The sequence below is a fragment of the Lissotriton vulgaris genome, chromosome 9, assembly GCF_964263255.1.
Source record: "Lissotriton vulgaris chromosome 9, aLisVul1.2, whole genome shotgun sequence".
NCBI lineage: Eukaryota > Metazoa > Chordata > Amphibia > Caudata > Salamandridae > Lissotriton > Lissotriton vulgaris.
The window spans coordinates 325,274,092-325,301,007 of NC_141697.1; the positions used below are offsets into that span (position 1 = coordinate 325,274,092).

The following is a 26,916-nucleotide window of genomic DNA, read 5'->3' on the forward strand; positions in this document are numbered from 1 at the left end:
ACGAGCTGAGCATTTATAAAAAGAGCTGGCATCAGTGCTTTAAATAGGCAGGTACTCATTACCTTCACTTCCTCATTTGAAAGGGAATCAGAAAAGGTTGCAGCACAGAGACAGCGATCCTGAATGTCATAGTTGATGTTCACTCATACTCCTGGCCCTATCGGCAGCCTTCAACATGGTTGACCACAGATTGTACATTAATGAACTCCGAGAAAGGGTTGTAGCAGAAGAGGTGGTCTTGCAGTGTTTCACCTGTTTCTGCAGAACCGCTCTCAAAGAATAAAATTTAAAAACTTCACGCCTTACCTACTCCCCTTAAGCAGGGGCGTCCCTCAAGGATCAGTTCTCTCCCCATCACTGTTCAAAATCTACATGGAGCCCCTCACCACCATACTAAAACAAACAACATCCCCTTTCACCTCTATGTGGACAATACCCATATCGACCTAGAAACTTCCTCCATTGGTGACATTCAGAGACTAAGCACTCTAAGAGAAGTCCAACACTGGCTATCCCTCAACCACCTGAAGCTCAATCAAGATAAGACGGAAATCCTTCTCATATCCAACAAAGAGCAGACCCCCCAAATGGCAGAATGGCTAAAAACGATTGATGCTTCAACTGCAATCTCATACCGGCCGAATCTGTAAATTTACTGGGAATCACTCTGGACCCAAACTTAGACATGATCAAACATATCAAGAACACTGCAAAGAGCGCTTTCTTTAGCCTAAAACTACTCAACAAAATAAAATCCTTCATCCCTCCCAATGACCTTAAACAGGCTACACAATCCCTGGTTCTATTCAGATTGGATTACGGGAACGCAACCCCTACAGGCATGGCAAAATCTCACTTAGCTCCACTCAGATCAACTCTAAATGCAGCAGCTAGGATGGTCACTGGAGTAAAGACATACGAACACATCTCTCCCTCTCTCAGAGAGCTAAAATGGCTCCCAATCGAAATGCGTGCCAACTTCAGAACTGCTTGTCTCACACACAAAGCTCTGCACACTGGCAAACCTGCCTACCTGGCCTCCAAACTCAATAAGGCCAGTCAGTCAAAGAATCTCAGGAGTACTAACACTCCTCACAAAAAAAAACCTTATCACACTCCTTCTTTGGAAATGCGCCCAAAATCTGGAACTCCATCCCAGTCCATAAAGGACTAACCCCTCCTTCATAAAATTCAAAAGCCAGCTCAAAGACCTCTTCCGCAACCGAACTCTTCCGATGGCCACCTATCGTAGAATCTTGCTCAGTGGAGTATACAGTCACTTTGATAAGAAGGCATCTACATAACCTACCTCTTGACTCGCTCCTTTGTCCCCCATCCCTGAACAGGACTCGTCACAAATCAATGTGTTTATTACTGTTATACTTTGTATTCGATTGCTACGCGACAAATGTTGTAAAGTGCTCTGATACCTTCGAGTCTGGCCAGCGCTATATAAAACTCTTATATAAACCGCAATACATTTAATAGGAGAGTACCGGCACCTCTTAGGCCTAAACAGGGACTTTATATAGTGAGTACCTCCATTTAAAGCACTGTCTGGAATACTGGTCAAAAAGAACTGGGAGGTGAAACACATCCTGTGAATATTAGGGCGAAAACACTTTTTTTTCGTAAGAAAAGCTGCAGATCACATCCTTAGATGTCGAATATAGGTGAAGAAATCAAAATGTGGTGTTAGTAGCCAAATAAGCTTTAAATAAACTACGTCTGTATTCAGAATCATCCTCACAGAACAGAAAAAAAGCCTAAATGACTCTGCTGGGCATGATGGGAAAGCACCGTTTTCCAGGATTATTAAAAGGGGAAGTGTTGACGTTTTACTATGTGTATTGTCTTATGTGGGGGCACCATTTTAATTAGTGTTCATTTTTTAAGTGGCGTTTCTCATCTGAATGCACTGTTGATGTAATATTTTGGGTAGTTGGAAAACACAGAAAACGTTGCTTTCTTTTATTTGATTATTTTGGGAAATATGACAATTCCTTAAAAGTGTTGTTCCGGGATCTCAGACATGCACGAGATAGTCTGCCTTTGATGAATATGAGGAGGACATGTGTGTGATGTCTTGCATCCAATAATCCAATTCAACAATACATTTAAATAAATAAATATATTTGGGCCCTCATTTATTATGTTTTCACACAACAGAGCACGGCATCCAACTATGCAGCGCTGCACTGGAATGCATTAAAAAAAAAAGCTGCAGAGTCATATTGAATAAGACTGCCAAACTGTTGGTATCATCCCCTGGGCTGGCTCACAAATAGGCTGCTGCGGTAATCATGTCTTTTACGTTCATTCAAATACAGTGGCCCCTGAAAAAGGGACTTTATGTCCCGAAATGCATCGGGCAAAGGAAACTCCGTAAAGTGGAATGCACAGATGAAGATTTCATCAATTCCATATAAATAAGGTTTCATTGATGCTGTAAAATATATATTACAAACGGTAAAAATCTTTATTTTGCTGTGCTGTGAAATTTGAGTCGAATACATGAACCATTGAAAAACAAATTGGTTGTTTCAAAACTTCATTTAAACACTGTATACAGCATGGTTTAACATTGGTGAATAAGTGATGAAATTGACGACATTGTATGTTAAATACACAGAGCAGTCAGTGCACATAGGTTTTCAGGCACAATGTGGTCCTGAACATTTGTGTAGTTACTTCAGGTATTCAGGCAGTTGCCCAAACCTTTGTGATGCAATAGTTTGAGTAGCAGAACGGGAGTGGCCCACTCACCTTTTAACTAGTTAATACAAGCTGCCTAAAGATTCTCTTTGGTACTTGACTCTCTTACACTCACATAAAACAAATATCCATTACCCAGTAGTGGATTAGTCCACATCAATACACCAGCCCATTACTATCTAAACAGATGTAGAATAACTGAAAGGTTCTGCCACATACTGCTGACCAACGGAGGACTAATTTAATCCACCACTTCAGGTCCAGACTAGCTACATACTATGACCAATTCTTGGCATCTCAAAATGACATTCAAATTTGGGATGACATTAAGAAAGTCCATCCCGGCAGATATCCTAATCACTTCTCCCTCGAGCTTATAACTACTCAGGGCCATAAACTTTAAATAAAATATCTCAGAATGGACAACCCTGTGCAGTAAAAAGCCAAGTGGAATATGAACAAAAGAAATACCAAAAAAGGAATCTGCAGAGGTGCTCAAAGCTGCCAGCTTACCAAAATTCATAAACTGTGCTCCTTTCTCTCACACTTCTTCATCCATTACACTGCTAAGAGCTGCGCACCATAACACCATAATCGCTCCTTGCTGGTCCTCAAGCACAAAATGTGGAAGCACTTCTCACATAGTATCAAAACAAAGCCAACATCCTTCCAACCACACTTCCTACATGGTTTAGTGTGCTACCCATGTAGGCAAGTGCTTCAGCACTCCCATACAGGTAGTAAGCATTATATAAATGTTGCAATACATTACTTTTGTGAAATGGAGAACTGACTATCATGTGCTTCTATGGCGGATAGGTCAACGTTGTCACCAGTTACTGTACCTGCAGATAGGAGCTGTCTGCAGAGAAGTCAATCTGGAGGACAAAGCTTGGGATATCTTTACAGTAGCTGATTCGGTTTAGTGAAGGACCCAGTGTCAAATCATAGAAATCCACTGCGTTCTCACTGGATCCCACAGCCAAGTACTGGGAGCTTGGGCTGAATCTAAAGAGAAAGACAGTCAAAGGCATTTGTTAAAGTATACAATCAGAATCTAAGTCATTGTCAACCGTCAAGGTGATCCTTTTAAAAATATTGTAATGAAAACGAGGTACAGTGGTGTTTTTAGAAAAGGTAAGGGAAGCAGCGTCTTAAGGATTATGGATATAGAGATGACTCTTTGTGAAATATGTTTTATTTTCTGACAATGCAGTAACCCCTCCATCCCCACGGTACACAAAATGCGATCTTTCTTGGAATTTTCGTGAGTCCATGGCCTTGTAAATGAGGTAGTTAAGCTTTAGGAAAGTTCCATATCTCTGCTTGTTGCCACCATATTGCAGTAGTTCATGTGATGACGATTCAGAGAAGTGGTTTAAAGGTCGAGTCCACGTAGCACAATCCTGTAACAGTGCTCATCTGTGTCATTATATGAAGTCCAAAACCAGCAACACAGTGACAATGAGATAGCAATACATGTATGTTTTAAAAGGCATTGTCTGCTCCCCAAAACTTCACAACATGCACTTGGAGGTTGACAGGTTGCAGACATTCCTAAAGATTTTAGTTTCCTGTCATGTAGGTACTTCATTGTATATTAAGGCAAATAAAAACAAACAAGGGTCAACTAAGTGTTCTACTTCTCTTGACGAGATAGCAGATCGGCAAACATATGTTTAGAAAGTACAGATACAGCCAGTTTAACTGAAACAAATGCTCCAACAATATCAACAAGCATTTGCAATGCAATAGGTCTCGCATTAGTAAAGTTAGAGGTATTAGTATTGTAAATGACACATTTTTTATTTATGTTTTTGTTTTGAAAATAGCGAAATTAATAACTTTGTCATTTACAATGCCAATAGTGTTAACTTTTGCAAACGTGACTCCTATAGCATTTGTAATGCAATTTGTGTTGTATTTACCTGACTTAGATGTATTAATATTAAAAATAACAATGGGTTGTATTTTTTTAATAATTAATACTTAAATAAAAGTTATTGTAATTTATGTCAATAGCGTAAACTTTTGCAAATAACTTTTTGGAAGATTATGTTTGGTGTATTTTATTCTGATGAAAATACAAGAACAGAAGTGAAATATTAACTTTTTTTGTGACATTTGTAATAAAGTTTAATACATTGAGAGAGCATATTTGAATCAGTTGTTGTTGAATGGTTGCACAGATTGATGCTGTGGTGACTCTGAATGATGTTGTGGCAGCGACGAGTGATGCTGTGGCGTTCAGTGATGCTGTGGTAGCGCATAGTGATGTTGTGGTGCCCCTGAGTGATGCTGTGGTGATGCGATGGATAGTGAGGGCGATAGATAGATAGAGGGAGGGCGCGAGTTAGAGGCAGGGTGAGAGATAGAGGTAGGGCAAGAGGGATGGAGTGTGGGCGAGGGATTGAGTGTGGGCGAGGGATGGAGTGTGGGGCGGGGGAGGGATGGAGTGTGGGGCGGGGGAGGGATGGAGTGTTGGGCGGGGGAGGGATGGAGTGTTGGGCGGGGGAGGGATGGAGTGTGGGGCGGGGAGGGATGGAGTGTGGGGCGGGGAGGGATGGAGTGTGGGGCAGGGGAGGGATGGAGTGTGGGGGAGGGATGGAGTGTGGGGTGGATGGATGGGGTGGATGGATGGATGGATGGAGTGGGGGGATGGATGGAGTGGGGGAATGGATGGATGGAGTGGGGGGGATGGATGGAGTGGGGGGGTGGATGGATGGAATGGGGGGATGGATGGATGGATGGAGTGGGATGGATGGATGGATGGATGGAGTGGGGGGATGGATGGATGGATGGAGTGGGGGGGGATGGATGGATGGAGTGGGGGGATGGATGGAAGGAGTGGAAGAATGGATGGAGTGGGGGGGATGGATGAATGGAGTGAGATGGATGGATGGAGTGAGATGGATGGATGGAGTGGGGTGGATGGATGGTGTGAGATGGATGGATGGAGTGGGATGGATGAATGGATGGAGTGGGGGGATGGATGGATGGATGGAGTGGGGGGATGGATGGATGGATGGAGTGGGGGGATGGATGGATGGAGTGGGGGGATGGATGGATGAAGTGGGGTGGATGGAGTGGGATGGATGGGTGGAAGGATGGAGTGGGGGTGGATGGATGGAGTGGGGGGATGGATGGATGGAGTGGGGGGATGGATGGATGGAGTGGGGGGATGGATGGATGGAGTGGGGGGATGGATGGATGGATTGGGGGAGATGGATGGAGTGGGGGATGGATGGGTGGAGTTGGGGGATGGATGGGTGGGGGGATGGATGGATGGAGTGGGGGGGGATGGATGGATGGAGTGGGGGGATGGATGGATGGATGGATGGAGTCGGGGAGCCGAAGGCAAGAAAAAACGAGTACAATCAGGGAAGCAGAAGGCAAGAAAATGAGGGCAATCAGGGGAGCAGAAGGCAAGAAAAAAACGAGTGCAATCAGGGGAGCAGAAGGCACGAAAAATGCTTGTTAAGCTATGTGACCCAACCTGTGCCTAAGAAGAAAAGGGAGCGTTTGATGTACTCAACAATTGGAGAGCTTTTAATTGTGGATTAAATCGATACAAAGACCTTAATGTTTTAGTTAAACGTGTGGTGTTTTCAATATATCAACTTTTGAAGGCTGAAGGACTGAGAATGTGCAAATAGCAATGTAGGCAACTTGTGCCTGAAGTAAAGTACTGTGTTTTCATTGTGTTGTTTGCATGAAGGTGCGTGAGGATATGTCCAGTGCGCCCCAGGCGTACACGCACGTTGCGATGCTCACTGCATGAAGGTACGTGCAGACATCGTCACACCAAAAGGCAGTGGAGTCGACAATACACAGCACCACCACTGATCCCTATAACCATCAGCATGAGAGTCGAGTCCCATGACTAGTATCACACAACACTAACTTTGCGCTCTTGCACTAGCACCAAGAACAACCAATGAGCACTGGCACCTGTGGCACATGCCAGCGACAACACGGAGCTCAAAACAATGAAAATAACAGGGGAGGAGGAGGGGGGTGAGAAATAGAAGGAAAATAGAGGGGTTAGAGAGAAAACGAGAGGAGGGAAAAAATCAAATGGACAGCAAGACAAAGAAAAGAGAGGCCGCAAGAAGGAGACAGAGAGGGGGCTCAGGGGGGAGAAGTAAATGGGGAGGGAACGAAAGAGCGAGAGAACGAGGAGGAAGAGAGGTAAGCGACAGAGGAGATTACAAAGAGCAAACAAGTCTATGAAGTGCCAGATCAGAAACCTATTATATTTTTACCTTCAGCGAGTATGCTCTGAAGTCCACACACTACCGGGAAAGCGTTCTGTACCGGATGCAGTCATACACGTACCGGATGCAGTCAGACACGTACGTGCCAAGTCTATGAGAACTAGAACGTACACCTTAATTGTCGGATGAGGCGAGAAATGCAATAACGGTCACATGCTGTGCTCGTTGTGTGTATTTTGGGTAAAAACACTGTTTAGGATGTGTGATCCCGTGACAGTATACCTGGACCCTCAACCAATGTGCAGGCTATCCTCAAGGAATCGAGAGTGAAGAAAAAAAATAGAAAACAGATTTAAAAAAATGATAGGTACAGAGGAATAAGAGATAGGATCATGTTTGACGGTGAAGTTTCAAGACACACAAAAAACATAGTAAAAGAGGAATTCTATAAGGAAAACTTACGAGCGAGGCTGTCACCAAAATTATAAGCGGCGACCAGCGAAAACGGGTGAAAAGGAAAGCAAAACAAGTTTAATACACGGGGAGGGGGGAGGTACCGCCGGCCGTGGGCAGTGAATAATTAGGGGAGGAGAAATGGCTGAGGCCGAGCGCACGCTGGGGGAAGCTTCAGGGGAAGCAACAGATGGCTGGCTTTGATGTGGTGATGCGAAGCAGGCAGGCAGGCGGATAGAAGCGCGTGCAAGGGACACATGCACTTCTATAAAAATCCGCATTTTTGAGAGCTTAGTTTAGCTCTTAGTTTCGCCCCAATAGTCTCGTCTTATTCATTCCTTGCGGAATGGAATAGGACGAGACCTAAAAATGTTGCTTGTGTTACAAAATGTGTTGCATGTACTTAAGCGATGGCAATCCAATGACATACTCAATCACAGGGTCGAAAAAGTTACTGCCCTATTTTCACACAGAATATCATTGACATATTCTGGCCGGTCTTACATTTTGTTACAAAAATAGCTAAGTACCAGGTGTGTCTTCACTCCTTTTTTGCTTCTTGCCTTTCTTATGCCTTGTAATAATTGTTATAAAGCAAATTGGCATTTCCGCATCTGCAGAAATTAGAAAGTTTTGGTGTTTTGGTATTGCCATCTCACGTGTCTATGTTGCATTTTAATGCGCTACTTCAGGTTTGGTATGGTTGAGATTTAGGTTCATGTTAGGACAAGTCATTCTATAACTATGCTTTACTTACATCCTTTAACAGTTGACAGAAACATGACAATTGTATGGTAAATGAGGGAAACCATCAATAGTAATGTTTGGTTTCGACAGCACATTACCATGACCAGGTACTCCTCCTTCAGTAGCCCTCCATTAGGGATTTTACCCTAAGATCCAAGACATAAGAAGTTGATGGTCCTTGTGAGGACCACGTAACTCATATTGTTAGAACTGGACCACGGTGAAGCTCAGAATAAGTCCTTGTTGACATCTGTGCTCTTTTAATATTAGTTAATTTACAGATTTTGCAACTGGGGGCCTTGGTTTATTTTAATGCCAGAAGGGAAGCAATCTAATCTCTATTGAAAGCTGATTCATGAGTTCTTGCCCCACCACTGAGGAGCCATGCTCCCATGACTTGTCCATCTGATGGAATCAATGGAGAGGAAACCAGAAGGTGGAGGCTGAAGAATCTTTAGAAGCAGTTGGTTTGTTGGACTGTTCTTTCACTTAAAATGTTGAACTCTTTCCTACTGCAAGCACACAAGGCATCTTAAATTGTGCGAGACTGTAATATGAGATAAGTCTGTAGAAATATATTTTTTTACTTTAATCTGTATTGTTCAGGTTTATAGCGGCAGGGCCAGCTGCATTTTGGCTCACTCAAAGGCACATAAGTGATACGCTTACTATGGTAGGATCAAGTAAAGGACATTCTATAATGAACTTTCGTATTTATGAGGGAAACGACTATAAACTAAGACAAGTTAAACAAGTAAGGTAAAGGAACGATTTTTTTTGAATTAATAGTTAAATTCCCGTTTTTGTTATTGTGCTATTAACTTGTGAATTCATGCTTGTTCAACAGTTTAGGATAGCTCTTGGATGATTAACAGTTTTGGAAAACTTGGAGGGATAAGTAAAGAATGTTGGTGCTGAGGTAAAACCAGTTTACGGTTTGAGGCCTAAAAGATTAATTTAAATATTGCGGGCTGAAGTCGCTCTACATCTTCCATCACTTGAATGCATCCTCAGTTTAATTCAGAGTGACTGTATAAGATGGAAAGTCTTGGATAACAGTGATCTAGGAGTACCAGCAGAGTTCTAGGCCTCTGAAAATGTTCATTAATGGTTAGCTGTAAATGTGAAAAAGGAAGAGAAATAGAGGAGAAGCATTTGGGACAATAGGGTTGATGGGGAAGAGGGTGGAGATGAAGGATCTTACTTGGTATCCTGTTCTCTGCACATGAGGGATGAGCTTCACCCACAAGCAGTTCCTTGCACATTAGTGCAGTGGCAGTGCTGTAATCAAGCACAGGTCTAGGTGATTAGGGGTCAAGGCATGCAATTAAGTTTCAGAAGGGTTTGCAGTTAATAGATGCTGTGGCGTGAGTATATGACAGGTAAAGGGGCTGCTGTCCAGATGTGTCCAGTGTACCTCGATGAAGGAAGGTTCCAATACCAGCATATCTATGGATTTAGTGCAACCCATCATGATAGATGGGCCTGGAGATGTGTGAAGGCAATTCCCTGCAAACCCAAAGCTAATTAGGAACCTGAGGACATTATCTTGGAATGTAGCCAGCCTTAAGTAAAAACTTAATTGTGAGGAATGGGGGAGGTTTGAAGTTTGTTGACACCAATTATATATGTCTCTTTCAGGAGACATGGGCTACAGTCCAAACATACAGGGTGGGCTTTACTAGTTAAAGCGTAGAATCTGTGAGGTAGTGTGGCTCACTGGTTAGAGGCGGCAGACCCGAGAGCAGAGGACGGCCCGGGACCAGGGTTCGATTCCCGGCGCGGCAGGTTTCTGGACCAGGGTCAGCGGACTCGATAATTGTCTCGCCTCGGTGCCCACTCTGATCAGCGATCACACTCGGCAACTCTGGGCATTAGCTTGCCTCATCTTCACTAACGGCCCCACCAGACCGCCGGGGATGCCTGGTCTCACCCTGGAGATACCCATTAAGAGACCATCTCTCAGGGAAGCCAGGAAGGGTTTCGCAGCGGTCGAAGCGCCTTGGGACCCTTCGGGTAAGTAGTGCGCTATATAAATGCCTATACATTTACATACATACATTTACATTACCATCACCTAAGGGCCGTCCTGCTGGGGGCCTTACCTGGATTAAGACCCATCTACATTGTACCATTAAAAGGCGTGATACAAAATCCACCAATTTCCTAGCCCCTGTCCTCAAATGCACCTCTACCAAGGATTGGATGCTCTTGGTTAAGGTTTATAATAAATTCCCTATACAGCACCACGACTCACCTTCCATACTAGCATTAGACAAGTTTCTAGAAAGAAAAGGGGCTCTGAATAAGCTAGTGGTTGCTGGGGATATGAATACTACCTTTGAGCCCCTAGAAACAACCTTGGATGTCACAGATGAGGAGGATGCTGTGAGGGGTATCCCGAGCTGAAGACAAAATAGATCGGTCAAGAATGTGAGGGTAGCATTCCAAGTAGCTTCTCTCACTTTCAAGTAACTGTAATGGCGATTCTCTTTCTGATAAGGAGTCAAGACATGCATTTAAACCTGTCAACTGTAAAACACTGATTGATTACATCCTGCTGGATGTACTTCTGTGGTGCAAATTATTGGATACGTGCGTCATTGAGAGATGCAGTGATCATAACTCCCTATCATTAGAATTGTTGGATATGCTCACCATCCTCCAGCCTCGTTCGGTAGAACTTTCGATAAATCCAATTGTTGTCAGCAACGATAGAAAGAAGGTCAAGTGGACCATGATTGAAAAGAGGGATGAAATTCTTGTGCAAATGTATAATTTTGTTGCAGACTCACTGGTGATGGAAGCTCAACCTACATTGGACATATTTACCAGTCTAATAGCACAGATAAAAAAGTTGGTTTTAAGATGGGTAAATCCAGGCATAGTAGCTCCAATACAAATGGGTGGTATGATGAGAACTGTAAGGTAGCCAGGTCATAACTGATGGCAGCTATTAAAACTGGCTCTAGGAATATGGTTGCCACAAAAAGGAAAAACTACAATCTGATCCAAAATTAGGTAAAAAAACATGGAAAGAGGGATACTGGAGAGATTTGTATACTTCAGCACTAACTAAGGATAGTAGACCGTTGTGGTGCATACTAGCTAAAGGATCCAAAGATCAAACTGCAGTGGAGGACTACTCTATACAGCCTCAATCCTGGGCAAACCATTTTAACTTGTTATATGCAGGGGAGAACAATACGAGCCCAAGGACAAGCGATCTATCATTAGAGGTCCTTCCTGATAGAGCAAGGGATATAGACTTGCCCAAGTTCACTTTGGAAGAAACGCAGATGGCACTTGTTAATATGAAGAAGGGCAAAGCCGCTGGCTTAGATATAATCCCAGAAGATTTATATCTCTCCTAACCGGAGGTCTGTATTGTGATCCTCAACCACAGTTTAAACTAGCTTTTATATAGTGCAGAAATCCTAGCTTCTTGGCTGGTTGCAGAAGTGATACCAATGTTCAAAAAGGGGGAAAAAAGCAATTCATCGAATTATAGGCCTATTAGCATGATAGATACGGCTCAGAAACTATTTTGTAAGCATTTACTGGAGAGGCTTCAAGACTGGATAAGGGAAGGACAAACATTATCACCGCTACAGGCAGGTTTCAGAGAAAATACGAGCACAGTTGACCAATTGTTCGGGTTTCTACTGATATTGTGGAAATATGTGGTCATCAAGAAGGTTGTGTTTGTGAACTTGAGTGCCACATTTGATTTAGACCCCTGCGAGAAAATGGTGGGAAGTAAAAAAATAGGGGTGCTGGGATACATATTAGAGATTCTTATTAGACTCCAGAGGGACAACTATGCCCAAGTTAGATGGGGGAAGAGTGGAGAACTCCCTGACTGGATAGGGGTGAACAGAGGAGTGCGACAAGGGTGTATACTGGCGCCCACTCTGTTCACCCTGTATATTAATGGGTTAATCAAAACACAATCCGATTGCAGAGGTGATTCACCCAAGTTAACTGGTCAAGCAGTGGCATCTCTGCTCTTTGCAGATGACAACCTACATATCTCTAGGAGCCCGATGGGGATCAAAAATTCATTGGACCACTTTTTAGCATCCTGTGGGGAATTTGGCTTGAAAATTGTAATGAAAACAAAATTCATGGCTTTCAATCCACAGAAGTAATTCAGGGGCACGGTTACAATAGGTGATCTGCCACTTGACCAGGTGAAATACTTTGTCTATCTGGGGATAAGGTTGACAAACTCACTTTCTTGGGCCCCTCAAGTTGCAAAGAGCCAATTGTCACTTCAATATGTAAGTCATTCATTAAATAAAAAATTGAAAATGTCAAGCTTAGGCCTGTTGCCCCAGTTATGAATGTTTATCAAACCAAGGGTGTTGGAACCGGAACATATGGCGCAGAGCTATGGGGTCAAAACAATGTTGGGGTGATTGAAAAAACGGAGAATGTTTTCATGAGATCAGTCCTGTAACTTACCCGAAATGCTCTCCTGACTCCCATGCGCTAGGATTTGGGGCTTAAAAATGTAGCACGTTATTGCCTTTAAGCCCCTCACCTTCTGGATACGAGTGTGGTCAAATAATTCTCCACTTCCCTGGAGACATTCATTGCTTGATGTGATGGCATTAGACACTAAAGGGAATATCCTTTGGTTAAAGTATATAAAGAGTTGGATGTTAAAACTGGGTATGAGCGAGCTCTGGATTTATCCGGAGTATATTGAAAAAAAATCTGGTTAATCTAAAAAGGAGATATTAGGACCACATTAACAAGACATGGCTAACAGGGGGGAGTACCAGGGAGCTAACTAGAAGGTTTCTGGGTTTTAAGTATAATATGCATCAAGAGGAGTTTCTGAATATCATAGAATCTCCGTTAGCGAAATCCCGGTTTTTAAAATTCAGATACAGTATTTTATCAGTTAAGGAATTTTGTAGTAAATGGAAAGGCGTTAATATCTCGTACACTTGTCCCTTGTGTTTGGTCATTCATGAAAATGAAGAACATTTCTTGTTTTTTTGTCCCGAGTATATTGGGATCAGAAGAACCTGGTTAGTCCCAATATGTCATATTCTTTCAGCGAATCGCTTAAAAGATATTATCCGAATCCTCAGAAGTGATCGCTCAGTGGTTAGTCTTCTCCTTGTCCAGATACATGCTGCATGCCTGGAGATTAATAATAATAATAATAATAAGACATTTATAAAGCGCCTGGCTGCACAAAACTGTGTGTCCCCGCGCTAACTGCTAATACAATACAAATCCAGAAGAGTAAAGGCATGGCGCTCAGAGAAGGATTACTTGCTAGGGAACAGATGAGTTTTTAGTTTTGTCCTAAATCTCATTTCGGATGGCTCCATCCGCAGGTAGAGCGGGAGTGCATTCCAATACTTGGCGGCCAGGTATCGGAAGGATTTTCCTCCCATTTTAGCTCTTGTGATTCGGGGAAGTTTAAATAACATCATGCCCGATGATCTTAGATTCCTTATCGGGCGATGTATGGTAAGGAGATTTTTTAGGTAATCAGGGCCTTTGTTCTGAGCAATGCGGTGGGCATAGCAAAGGGTCTTAAATTTAATTCTCTCCTTAACCGGGAGCCAATGGAGTTTGGATAAGGCAGCTCTAGCAGATGTTCTTCTTGGGAGACCGGGCACCAGTCGGGCTGCTGTGTTCTGTACACATTGTAATTGGTGAAGGCCCTTCTGGCTAAGACCAATCAGGAGTGCATTCCCATAGTCCAAATGAGGTGTTATCAGAGCATGGACTATGGTTTTCCTGGCTTCGGTGGGAAGAAGGTCTAGCATAGGAAGAGGAAACTCCTCATAAAATAACAGAAACTATTACTTGCTGTGTTGGCCTGTTGCGACTTATATTTCATCTAATTAATGGAACTTTATTTTATTATGTTGGGATATCGTGTACATATAAGTCCATTGAGACAAATATCGAGCTTATGATGCTAAAGTGATTCACTACTTTGGGAATACATTTTAGGAATTGCTTTATATTAGTCCACTTTTAATCTTTTTGGTCATCTTGTTTTAGAATTGTATATTTCTTAGGTCTATTACTTTTATTATCCTAACTTACAGGTTTTTATTGTTATCACGAATGAATGACCAACAGTAAATTATTGTATATGTATATGGAGTGTTTGTGGTTTTTGCAAAACTGAATAAAGATTTTCAACTACTACTGGATGACAACTCTTTCTGGAATTCTGATTATCTATGAGAGCCCTTAAATAGATAACCTGCATAGGAAGATCACGTTAACATTAATTGAGAAGGGGACAGGATCCACTGTCTGAAGGCTTTGAATTATGTGCCGAAAGTAATGGAAGAATTAATGATGTTGAATTGTCTAGGACAGTATATATGCATATTTTTTTTTTTTTTTAAAACCTTTATTGCGAAGAAAAAGGCATACAAATACGGGCCTACAACCAATCAGGCCGGCCACGACACATTATGAAAATCACATAAAAGAAGAAGGAGGTGTCCCAGTAGCGCCCAGCATTGTGCAAGCAAGTAGTTCGATCTGAGAAAAGCTGAGCACGACCGCCGAAAACAGGATCAAAGAAGGTTAATTTTTATAATAGGGAGTATAGCAGAGCAATTGCAGTTTTTAATCATCTGAGTTCCCCTAGCAGGCTACGAACTAAACATCAGGATATAAAGGCATCAATAAAGACGGATTTCAGCAACAGTTCACATCAATTAGGATTATAGACGCCATAATACAAATCAGTGCCCCCCGTGGCCCGTCGCTTGCCCACCAACCACCTAATTATCATACTGGTGCATAACAGAGGAACCAGAACAGCAACAGTGGTTACAATCATCCTCTATACTAACCTAAATAATAAGGAAAAAAGGGGGAATAAAGGGGGGGGGGGAATATTATAAAGAAGAAAAGAAAGAACGCTGCACCGCTGTACGCGCCCCACAGCGAGAAAGGCACGCAATGTGGCTGAGGATCCCGCTATCGGGGTTAGGGCGTGCAAGTCATAATGTGTATGCAATCAATACCGTAGAAAGAACGCCCCCCGTCCCACCTGCAGGCATACCATGGGAGATACGCACATACACGGCGCCCCGATAAAGGGATACAAAAGAGCCATAGAACTAAGTGGAAAAAGAACAAATAAGAGGCCCCGACCCACCCACCCCACCCTGCACCCCTGCAGAAGGCTACGGCCTACCCCCCCAGCAGCGTGCCTGTCGCCCTAATTAGGAACCCGAAATATAGAAAAAGTCAGAGAGAAGGAAAGGAACAAAAGAGGCAAAAAGGGAAAGGAACCAGGGGGGGGAGGAGACCATCAATCGAGTCGTTCGGCCCCCGCCTCCCGCCTTCCCACACATTTATGCAACATTTAAACGAGAACGACACAGTTTCAGGTATCGTAAACCCTCAAAGGGATCGTCAATATTATCGTAATTGGGGGCATTCCTCATCTCCATCCGGTAACCAGTTGTTCTCCGGGTAAGTCCGGCTCACCCCTGTCCCGTCCTAGTCATTGCTACCATACAAGACAGAGTAGTGTCAGCAAGCATTTCAAGGTAGAGAAGCCACTCGATCGGACCAAAACGGAACGAGGGTGTAAGCTAGAGGATCCCGGTAACCAGCAACAAGGCAAGAACTTTTCGCGGCAGTCCACACTATACATTAGAGACAACTGGAGCAGCAACCAGTATGGATGCAGTCTCGCCGCACAGGAAAGTAAGGTATCCCCCGCAAGGCAACAACAGGACCTCACCAAGGCAGATCGAATCGGCAGTCCATATCTCTCCCCGAACATTCGAGCAGGAACGGGCCCCGGCGTGGGGCCCGCACCCGCGCTCGCCGCAGTCAAAGCTACCTGGAAATTCGGGGCCGCAGGCATACAGTCCTGTCGATGTACGGTGGCAGCACTCCCCGCAGCAGCTGAAGGGGACGAAGCAGCGTTCACTTGAAGTCGAGCCGCGTTCATGAGGGACGGCCCAACAAAAATGGCGGTAGATCGTCTATCCTGCACAGGGACGACGGGGGCCATGGCCGCATGTAAAGATCGCAGAGCGTCGAGGACATCGCCAAGCGTGGGCTCACGCTCACAGGACCAGGCCCCCGTGCACTTCAGCGACACAAGTCCGCCGTCCTGAGTAAATTCGTGACCCAGAGCGTCGGCCGCCATCTTGCGGGTCCAGCCGCGTCTCCACACTCCTCAACCTTTGGAGCGGGCTCTCAAACAAGGCCACCGCTGGAGTTCACCCGAGCCCCAGAAATGGCAACCTGGGTGCAGAAAGGAGAGCCACCAAAAAGGGAGTCCGCCGGTGCCAACGCCCCGTGGGCGCCGCACGCCACCTCCGGGCGCAGGGCTTCAAGATGGCCGGACCAGGCAACAAAGGGGGTAACCTCCTGCGCGGTCTTCCCCCGTCCACGACGTGCCACGCCCTACCTCGGGGCTCCCCGGCCGCTGGACCGGGCCCGGTCAGTCTCCACTGGCATAACCGCACAACGGCCTCTCCCGGCCGACCCCTCTCCTCCACCAGGGGCCGCCGCCAACGCCGCCACTCTGGCCGACCCACGCAGGCAAGTCCCCGGTCTCCGCGCCAAGAAGGCCCCGAATCAAGCAGGAGCTCAGCTTCGGATCTGCAGCTCGCAGGAGCCCCCGGGTCAAACGGTGAGTACGAGCGTCGCTTCACCTTTCCATTTTCGCCCGAATGTGTCGTCACGGGGCAGGATGTTAGGCAGGATGTGTGTGTTGGGCAGGAAGGCCGGCGGAGCCGAGCTACAGTGCGGCCATCACGGTCGCGAGCTTGGCTCCTCCCCCCATATGCATATTTCTTGAATAATATCAAAAGAGTATTGTCATCTGTGTGCTGCGATGGGCAAAGTAATTAGAGGAGGAATTTAGCCATGTCTACTGTGAAAGTCCAGGGTAGCCAAAGGGGTGAACCAGGTGAGGCATAATGGAGTAGAAGATTGAGTGATCAGAGGACACTCAACTGGGAGCCAATGACTATAGGTTCCAGGATTCACATTGCGCTAAAGAGACGGGGACACCCTTTGATTGAGCGCCATAAAGCGCAACTGCTTCTCCTACAGTGTGGCATGCTCAGCAGGGAGCGAAGGCCTACCTGCTCTAGGATTCTCTGCACATTGGCTATCGAGGTGGGGATGCTGTTTGACTGAGTACAAAGAAGTGCACTTGTTTCTCCCGCAACGCGGGTCATACCTGGGTAAAGATAGGGCCAAGAGTGGGCCTGTACAAGCCTGGCCAATCGAGGCTGTGCCATGCCTCTTCAGTTTTTTACCGACGTATTGAGGTGCTTTGGTGGAAAGAACAAGGCTGACTTTTTTAATGGGTTAGCAAAAGGTTTTGGAGTCTCCGAGCCCTTTACCCGGCTCTAGTTCTCGAACTAGCACCATCGCTAAATTCACAGCAAGAGCTGTGCATGAGTTGAGCAAAGAAACTGAGCTCGGAGACATGCATCTTTCCACCAACGACCTTGCTCTTTTTACACCTTCATTTCCTAGCAGCTCTATGGTTCAAGTTTCAGTTTTCGAGGGTGATATTGGGAACTTTTCAAATACCTAGGCGGTTGATCCAAAAAACGTTTTCTCTGTTGTCATGCCTATGTTTATGCATAACAAAAGCTGACAAAAGCTTCCTAACTGCCACAAGGGAAGTTGGAGTATATGGATGTTTAATTTATCTAATCAAGATGCTATAGCACATGTGAATGTGGATTCTATGTGTGATAAGTTATACAACAAACATGGGGCTCTGCTTAAGGACTTGGTTAAGCCTCTTGTTGATAGACTGGAGCATATCAATTTGCTTTTACGGCTTAAAGGAATGTGATGCCCATAACTGTGATGAGACACAGCTCCTTCCCCAAATGCCTTGGACTGCACTGTTACGTGGGACAAATCAGGGGCGAAGTTATATGGACAGGCTTTCGTCCTGCTCTTTAATAAAGAGTCACTCTATATTCAGTAAAGGAGATTCCCATGTTAGAAGAACTCCTATGGTGCCACCAGTACCACCTGTGACTGCCATCATTCGGCCCCACAACTGCAAGGTCTCCTGACCCAGAAACCATCACAGAAGGTACCTACTGTCAATTTGACACCAGAAGCCTGTCCCTATGTGTTAGTTATTTCAAATGTTCCCCCTTTAGGTGAAGGAGCAACAGAGACTAATAATTATTACCTTCGAAATAAGGTGACTCTCTGTCTATCTGGTCTATGACTATCAACTTTGACTGAATTTTGCTTGTGAAATGGATTGTGTGGATTGGGACTTCCCCTAAACAGTTTGTGGGTGATACAATTATAATTAACTTTTAAAATAAACCAAACTAGCTAGCTTTCTACTCTCTAGGATATGAAATGTATTTGGGGTGCCCAGAGGTAGCTATGTTTTTTTCCTTGGTTACTTTTATAAACTGAGTTTTATTCCATCCCTTTATTGAGTTAATTAATTTAAATGAGTTATTTAGTATTTAATTATGGCAATTGTATAATTTTCGGTGAGTGTTGTGGTGTTGTACAGGTATAAATGTGGGAAGGGTGGGAAGCAATTAATTTTTATTTATGAATTATTAATTATTTGTTAATTAATTTGAATTAATTAGTAATTAATCATAATTGTGTCATTCATTTTAGGTGGGTGTTCTGGATATTATAGTGTTAAAGAATGTGTAATCAATTAATGCTTTTATTATATATTTAAAATGTATTATTAATTATGTTAATTATGAAAATTCATTTTTATAAACATGTTGGTCTTTTTTTATTGGTGTGGTGTTATAGGGTAGGAAATTAAATAAATACATTTATGTTTTAAGTAATTTGTTTTTTGTGAATATTTGTTTCTTTTATATAAATATTGTTTATACATGTATTTATTTTTTTATATATTTGTAGGTTATTATATGTACTTAACATTATAATATGTTTTTTTTATAAGTTTAATATGTTTATTTGTATATTTTTTAAAATATATATTTTTAAGGATATATATATTTTTTTAATTGTTGAAATTTTATTAGTAATTTTTGTTTTTCTGATATCCAATACTTTCCCTCCTGTTGCATTCACTGGAGTGGGAATAGTCATTTTTACCCCTCATCTATCAGAAATTTTCCCTACTGTTGCACTCATTGGAGAGGAAATAGTAGTGGCTTACGTTGGCAGTGGCTCGGGAGTTCCGGGGTCCTGAGGGTCCCTATGGTAGAGTGATCCCCCGACACGTATTGTCCTTCATAATTCTTCAACAGAAGATCGAACTTAACCAGCTCACTCTTGAGGAGCGCACCCTCCGCCTATGCTGGAACCGGAGTCAGAAACGAGTTGGTTGTTCCTCTCCGTATGCCCCGGAGATACCATTGGGCATGTGCACGGCCCTCCCCCACGGGGGTAATTGGACTGCGTTGGCAGTTTGGGAGGAGCTGGGCCTACATATGGTGGGAGACCTGTATGGAGATGGCGTGTTGCTGTCATTTCAGGAACTACAAACCACGTTTGGGTTGCCACGAGGAGATTACTTATTGCATGCTGCGTTGGTAGCGGGACTGCAGCGCCGCTGGAAGACGGGGCTGCAGGAACCTCCGACCTCGCTGGGCTGCCAGTATGTCACCATGGCGGCGGGCACTTTTAAGGCTGTCACTTGCCTCTACCGACGTCTATCGACTGAACGCTTATCGTCGCTAGATACCTTAAAAGGTGAATGGGAGACGGACATCGGCAGGCCCATACCGGAATCGACGTGGGGCGAGCCTGGAAGGGTACGCGCAATGCCCGATTCCAATTGGTACAATTTTTCACCCTTCATAGGACGTACCTGACTCCGGCTAAGATCTTGAGGTACTTTGGGGTACCCCATTCAACGTGTCCGAGGTGCGCTGTGGATGGTGCCGTTTTCCGGCATATGTTTTGGACCTGTGCAGGGTTGGAATCCTATTGGGAAGAGGTCGTGACTTGTCTGAATCATGTGACGGGGCGGACGCTGGAGGCTGAGATGGCCACTTGTTTGTTGCTTTGGTTTCCCCATACCTCCCGTACCAAAGTTACTAGTAAATTCTGGGACTTGGGGCTGATCATGGCAAAAAGGGAGCTCACCATGCATTGGAAATCTAGAACGGGCCCCCACTACCAGAGATGGCGGACGAGCTTCTTGACCTGGGCGAGCAGCGAGGGCACCCTCCGCCTACAGTTAGCTAGGCGCGCGAATAGTGAAAAGGCATTGGAGACGGCAAGAGCGTGGGAGGCACTGGTGACTGAACTGCGGACCCCATTTGCAGATTCCGAGGAGGAGGAGGGAGGGGAGAGTACTGACACTGAGACTAGTCGGGGGACACGGCGGGCGCCAGACAGGTGGAGAGAGTGTTGAGTGAGACTGAGGGGTGCGGGTAGATTGGTGGAGCGCCCAAGACGAACCAGGATTGATTGCGTTTGCAACTTTGGAAGGGGCTATAGGGCTCTGACTCTCTTATGGAAGCACTTTATCATATCCTAGGGGGTTATTCGGCTGTATAGAAGGGTGGTTCACTAATAAACTCCCATTCGACCTATACAAGGCGCACTGGCAGGGGGGGAGGGGAGCAGGGAGGGGGAGACGGTATTTACGGGTGTTTAAGGGGAGGTCTGTATTCCATGTTTGCTTTTATCCTGTGGCAGCATGAGCCATCTGCGACAAGACGGCCTTTTCCGGTTGGCTTAAATGGTTTCTTACAAAACTAATAAAATCTGTTACAAAAAAAAAAAAAATTGGAGAGGAAATAGTAATGTTTTCCCCTCCGCTAGCCAATAATTTTCCTACTGTTGCACTCACTGGAGTGGGAATAGTAATTTTTACCCTTCTGCTATCTAGCACTTTCCCTGCTGTTTCACTCACTGGAGTGGGAATAGTAATTTTTACCCCTCCGCTATCCGATATTTTCCCTACTGTTGCACTCATTGGAGAGGGAATAGTAATACTTTCCCCTCCGCTATCCAATACTTTTCCTACTGTTTCTCTCACTACCGTGGGAATAGTAAGTTTTACCCCTCCGCTATCCTAGACTTTCCCTACGGTTGCACTCACTGGAGTGGGAATAGTAATTTTTACCCATCCGCTATCTAGCACTTTCCCTACTGTTGCACTCACTGGAGTGGGAATAGTAATTTTTACCCCTCCTCTATCCAACATTTTCCCTACTGTTGCAAAATGTACGTTTTATTTTGTTTTAATAGTTTAATGATTTAATTAATCATAGAATGTTTTCTTTTTATTTTCAAATATTGATATGTATATATTTTATTTTGATATAATTTAAAAGTTTAAAAATTAAATATAGATAATAGTTAAACATTATTTTAAAGTAAGTATATGTATACATTATTTTGTTTGTGTGTTTATATTTTTTAGACTTGTTTATTTTTTATATTTAGTTGAAATGTACATTGAATGTAATTTATTTTGTTAAAGATAATATTAATATTTTATATGTTTAATATATTATTTTATTTATATTTTTAAATCGATACCTCAATATTTTTGATACAATATTTTTGTACTTACCTGTTTAAGTATAGGCAGTCGATATTTTTACTATCTATATTTTCACTATCACTATTTTTACTATCGATATTCTATTAGTGATCCCCGGAAAACAATGGATGGCAGTGCATACAAGCACAAGTATTGAGGTCAGTAAGAAATGTCTCAACCGGAGACACAATGTATTCACAAACAAAAAAGGGAAAACAGACCCACATCCTCCAAAGGAAGAGAGGGAGGACAGACTAAACAATTCCTCCAAACAGACTGAATTCACAAAATAAGGTGGAAGTGCTATAATGGAGAAGAACCTTCAGGAAAATTATGGTAAGGGAGACCCCAGTCTCCTTAGAAACCTGTTCTCAAAAGAATGGAAACCATAATGTCGAAGGGACACACATTCCAGAAATATAACCTAAAATGGCACAACATCGACAAGTGAGAGGGGTGAGATGGCGACATCTGAAGAACAACCAATACTGTAGGAAAATGCCATGGCTGTAATCAGAATTGGTTAAGAAATAATGCCTATAGGAAAAAAGGGAATAAGGCATTCCAGAATGTGACAAGAAACAAAATCCTCTCCAGGGGGGAAGAAGAGAACAGGCCGCAAGGGCGTTGGCATAGGACCAAGGCCATCTTGCCGTAGTGGAGAGAGCTGAACTATTGCCTTAGATTGACTTTTGATACCCAATGCATCACTGAGGTATAGTCTACAAGAAACCAAAGAGATCAGTGGCAGGAAACCATCTTGCCAATGCATAATGAAAACCGAACAACAAGTGCCAACTCACTAGAAAAGGCTTTAGACCTGAGCAAAAATTCTACCTAGGCCAAGGATACTGCCCCTCGTTTCAGTACCCCCTATATGGAAAGAAGGACATCATTAAAGGGAATAAATGCTTCATGGATGTAAAAGATAACCCTTAGGATAGTCAGACAGGTCGGATCTCCAGGGGCCGGGCGGTGTCTGAGAGAAACAGCGCGATCCACTAGGGTCCTTGTTTTGGAATTAGTCAAAGCCACTAACAGAATATCAAAAAGAGCCTCACTATAAGAAAGCACCAACTCTACCCCGATTGGCCTTGATATAGGATGTCAAGTAAAGAATCAGTCGACATTTCCACAGAAGGAAGTGTCACATCCAAAAGGAGAGAAACACATTTGAGCATATCTGCCAGAGAGGAACTTGCCTCCGTAGCCAACCCAGGAGGAGACAAAAGCCCCGATGCTGGGGAAGACTCCAAGCTACTGGCTTCCCCCAACTCAGTCAACCAGCTAGACTCTATGAGAGGTTGCACCATGCCCATAATGGGATGGTGAAACTCCAAACCACCTCCATCATGGTGTTCCTCAGAAGGAAAAACAGGAGGGAAGATTCTGAGCCTATTGGCTCCACTGATTCTGCAGCCGAAGCCGAAGAGGTGACGTCTCAGAGTCCGAGAGGGGAAGTGGTGGAGCATGTCATCGAAGTCAGTAGGCCAGACCTCGATGCTGTTGTTGGAGTTGAATGGCCCAAAAATACAATGAAGAAAGTTGTAATACTCTCTTATCTGGCTCAGAGTTGCCCTGGGTCCAGGGTAGGCTAGAAGGCGTGGGGTAGACTCATGCACTGACTCTTCAAGTCTGTTGATGCTGCGACTTCGACTGCATGCATAGAGACGTCTATGTCGATGGCGAGAGATGCCCATGGGAATGGCTCCTGGGCCGGACCCGCGGCCGGGGCATGAACCACAAAGGGGACTGATGTAGATGGGACATCTTAGAAGACTGCGACATCTGCGCCGCTGGAAGGCTCATCAGACTTCCTTCAGCGCCTTTGGTCAAAGCAGGTGACATGAGTCGCACTCCTCTTAGTCCTTGTGCTCCCTTAAGCAACACATACAAATAGAGTGAGGGTCCATGGAAGACATTTGTTGTCTACACGACCCACAAAGCTTGAATCCCAAGGACATAACAAGTTGTCAAAACCATGGAGGTAGTTGAAAAAACGGCCTGAGGAACAGCTGATCACATCTGCTTTGTAAGCTGGGAAAACAAGAAACTGACACCAGCACATCAGGGGAGGGCTTATATGGACTCATTGGACGTCAAATCCAGAGGACAATGTCGCTAAGGAGTCACTCTCCCTGCTCTCCATTTTGAGAAGGGTGTCGCCTGCGCCCCAGATACAAACCTTTACTTCTACTGTGCGCAGGCACAGTTTGCTCATTTCTGGTTGCATCCCACTCTATTTCAGTCACACACATCACCCTGACATGATCACACATCTGCCTGCCCTCTAAACATTGCCATATACCTGCCCTTCGACAAACTCAAGCGGTAATTGATACTGGGCTTGTATGACTAGGACAGGATACGCTCAGGCAGAGGGATTGAGTGTTTGTATGCCCCGAATATTGCAGACTTCTGCAGCGATTACGAATCCACAACTTTGGGGACCTTAACCCTGAGGGCCATTGCCTAACCCCACTACGCATACTTGAAGTCCCCTGCTCACACATCGCTCAAAGCGCGTACTTATCGCCAACAGCACACTACCTCAGAGCTCTGCACAACACTTTCCATGATGCCCACCGAACTTTCACGCTTTAGATGAGCTGATTGAGAATCCATCCCCACGTAGACTTGATACAAGACCACATACCACGATACAAGACAAAGTCCCAATGCCCCAAGCACATGGGCTGCTGACAAGGATTAGCGGGGAATAGTGGTGCTACTGCTGCTCTCAATCCGGAGCCCTCTCTCCAAACTATAGACTTCGGATGATACATTTCAAATTTTACCTAGATTCTACCAAACAGCATCTCAACTGTATAGGATGGGACTGGTTGATGATGCGCACTGCCTGCTATGCCCTACACACACTCCCACCTATTTACACCTTGCCTGCGACTGCAATCACTCAGTTCTGGGCGGGGCATTCAATGCTATGGTGCTGATCTACAAGCATGCCCTGCCGCGCTCGCCTCTAATAGCCTTGCTAGAATATTTGAAAAATGTCCCAGTGGGGGCACGAAAGCTGATCACTATCCTGTTATTGCTGGCCAAGTGCAGGGCTGCCATCTACTGGGGCAGGCACCCTGCTCTGCTGCTTGGATAAGAATGCAGTTTACAGCCAAGAGCAACATTGAGGTATATTTATTTATTTTTATTTACTTGAGTTTCATATAGCGCTTGCTAGACCCGGAGGTATCAGAGCACTTTACAAAAGGACACAACGAGTTACAAGTTACAAAAGTTTCACAGTAGTTACATAATGGATAAATAAAAAATACAGGAGTAAATTAGCTAACACGAAAGTCAGGATAGGAAAGACCAGGGACAGCAGATAATCCACAGGGAGGAGACAGCAGCGGGGAAGAAAACGAGACAAATGTCTGTGATCCGGCTGGGTAAGTGACAGCCATCCTCCCCTTTAGCTGTCAGAGCAGTTCCACCGAGAAGCAGCCATGTATGCATTTAGTGCTCCGCTAGAGAAGAGTGAGGATCAGGAGGGGATCAGAAGGCTAGAAGCCAAAGATGGGTGGTAGGCGCTGGCGAGGATGGAAAGGTAGTAGGAGTGTGGTTTTGGCAGTCATCTTGGAGCCAGGCACGTCGAGTCTATTAGTCTTCATGGCTGAGTGGCTAGTTCTAGTTGCCACCAGTTCTAAAGTTGGTTGAAAAGCACAGTGCCAAAAATCCTGGTAGAAACATCAGGACCCTGGTCTCAGAGAGGCGGCTGGAGTAATAGCAACTTGGGTTGCCTCCATTCGAAGCCCCAGTCTTCTCGTGGACGGCCGCCATCTTCGAGTCAGGCAGATTGGGAGCGATGCCCTGGGTCAGCCCACTGTGCTTCTAAAACTATTCAGCTCTTGTGGGGGGTCTTTAGGGCCCCTGGAAACTTTCACCGGTGGCATGGACGCTTCCCCGACCGCACCCCCACTCACCGTTCACCGTTCGACACCGGGTGAGTTCACAACAGCTCCCAGGGCGTCATTTTCACGTTCTCGTAGGTAGGGTTTCGCGGTAAATGATTCTGTGGTGCAGAGTCCGAAAAGGGCAAGATTAAACTTCAGGTGGTCCGCCCATATTCCGATAGTGAAAGCATTGCTTTTCATGGGATAATATTGAGGAGGAAAGCCGCTCAGGAGGATTTGAGGGAGGGTTCAACATGGAGCCATAATTCCGAATGGCCATTGTGGTGTCCGGCACCTAGTGGTGATCTTGGGTCCCCCCCGCCCGGCATTCAAATAGTAGCTGCGGAGACAACACAGCCACCGCCAGACTGTCACAGCTCCATCAGTGGCCCAGAGAGCGGTAGCTAAGACACCTCTCGACCACACCTCACTTCCGATGGAGCGCAGAACAAACAGTCCGCCACCTTCACTCAGCGTGGAACCGTGAACTCTCGATTCTGGGCCAGATTTTCAGGTTAGGGCAGAGATGTTATTGGGAGCTGATGTCCTAGAGAGCGAGGCCAAAGGACATTTGTGGCCTACTTGTTTCATATTTGGTGGCACAGAAAACTACCTCGGATCATGAGGTGGACAATCTCAAGGACAAAAATAGGGCAGATGCGGCCCTGCCTGTGGGAAAGCTTCATAATCTTCTGCCCGCCCCCTAAATTTTGTTAAGTAGATGGTATGCTCATACATTGTGATACTATCTGTACTAGATACCTTGCACTTTTTATGGCTCTGTCCCTTTCCTTGCTGTTGTTGCACTAAGTAGAGTTCTACTTAATAAATCAACAAATTATATATATATTTATAAAAGTGCCCCAAATCATAACTTGTGATGGCAAGAAATAGAATCAGAGACCCATCAATTGTTTGGTAAAGCTTTGTCAGTGGTGAACAGTTTCCCATATGTGTGGGTTTATTTCAACTCGATCTGAAACTGAACCACCAATATTACTGCTAGGCACCTTAAATATTTACAGTCGGTGGGTGCCAATTTTAATTTAATTCCTCTGGTAGGGAACAAAATAATAACGCCCTTTTTCAAAATCTATAACCGTTGCTATTTATGGCACTGTGGGTGGGGGTGTTCAAAAGCAGTTTGCATTCAGACAGAAGAAAATCTCCTGTCAAAGGCAATTATCCCTAAACCCCTGTTGTCCCCACTTTGTGTGTCATGAGGAGCATGGTTTGAGATATATTGAGGACAATAACCAGCTTCACCTTCTGAGACTTTGGCTGTCAATTTGGAACAACACCAAGGCCACCGTAAATCAAGAATTAGTTCTGGACTGTGATAAGGGAAGAAATATCCTTTGGC

The 26,916-nt window shown here is 44.6% G+C and overlaps 1 protein-coding gene across 1 annotated transcript in view; it reads right to left on the reverse strand.

Moving 5' to 3' along the window:
• EML5 (EMAP like 5) overlaps positions 1–26,916 on the reverse strand; it is a 1,453,541-nt gene that overhangs the window by 113,259 nt on the left and 1,313,366 nt on the right. Inside the window, exon 38 of the mRNA XM_086936634.1 lies at positions 3,561–3,723. Coding sequence (XP_086792760.1) covers positions 3,561–3,723 — 163 coding nt within the window. The remainder of the gene's footprint in view (positions 1–3,560; positions 3,724–26,916) is intronic.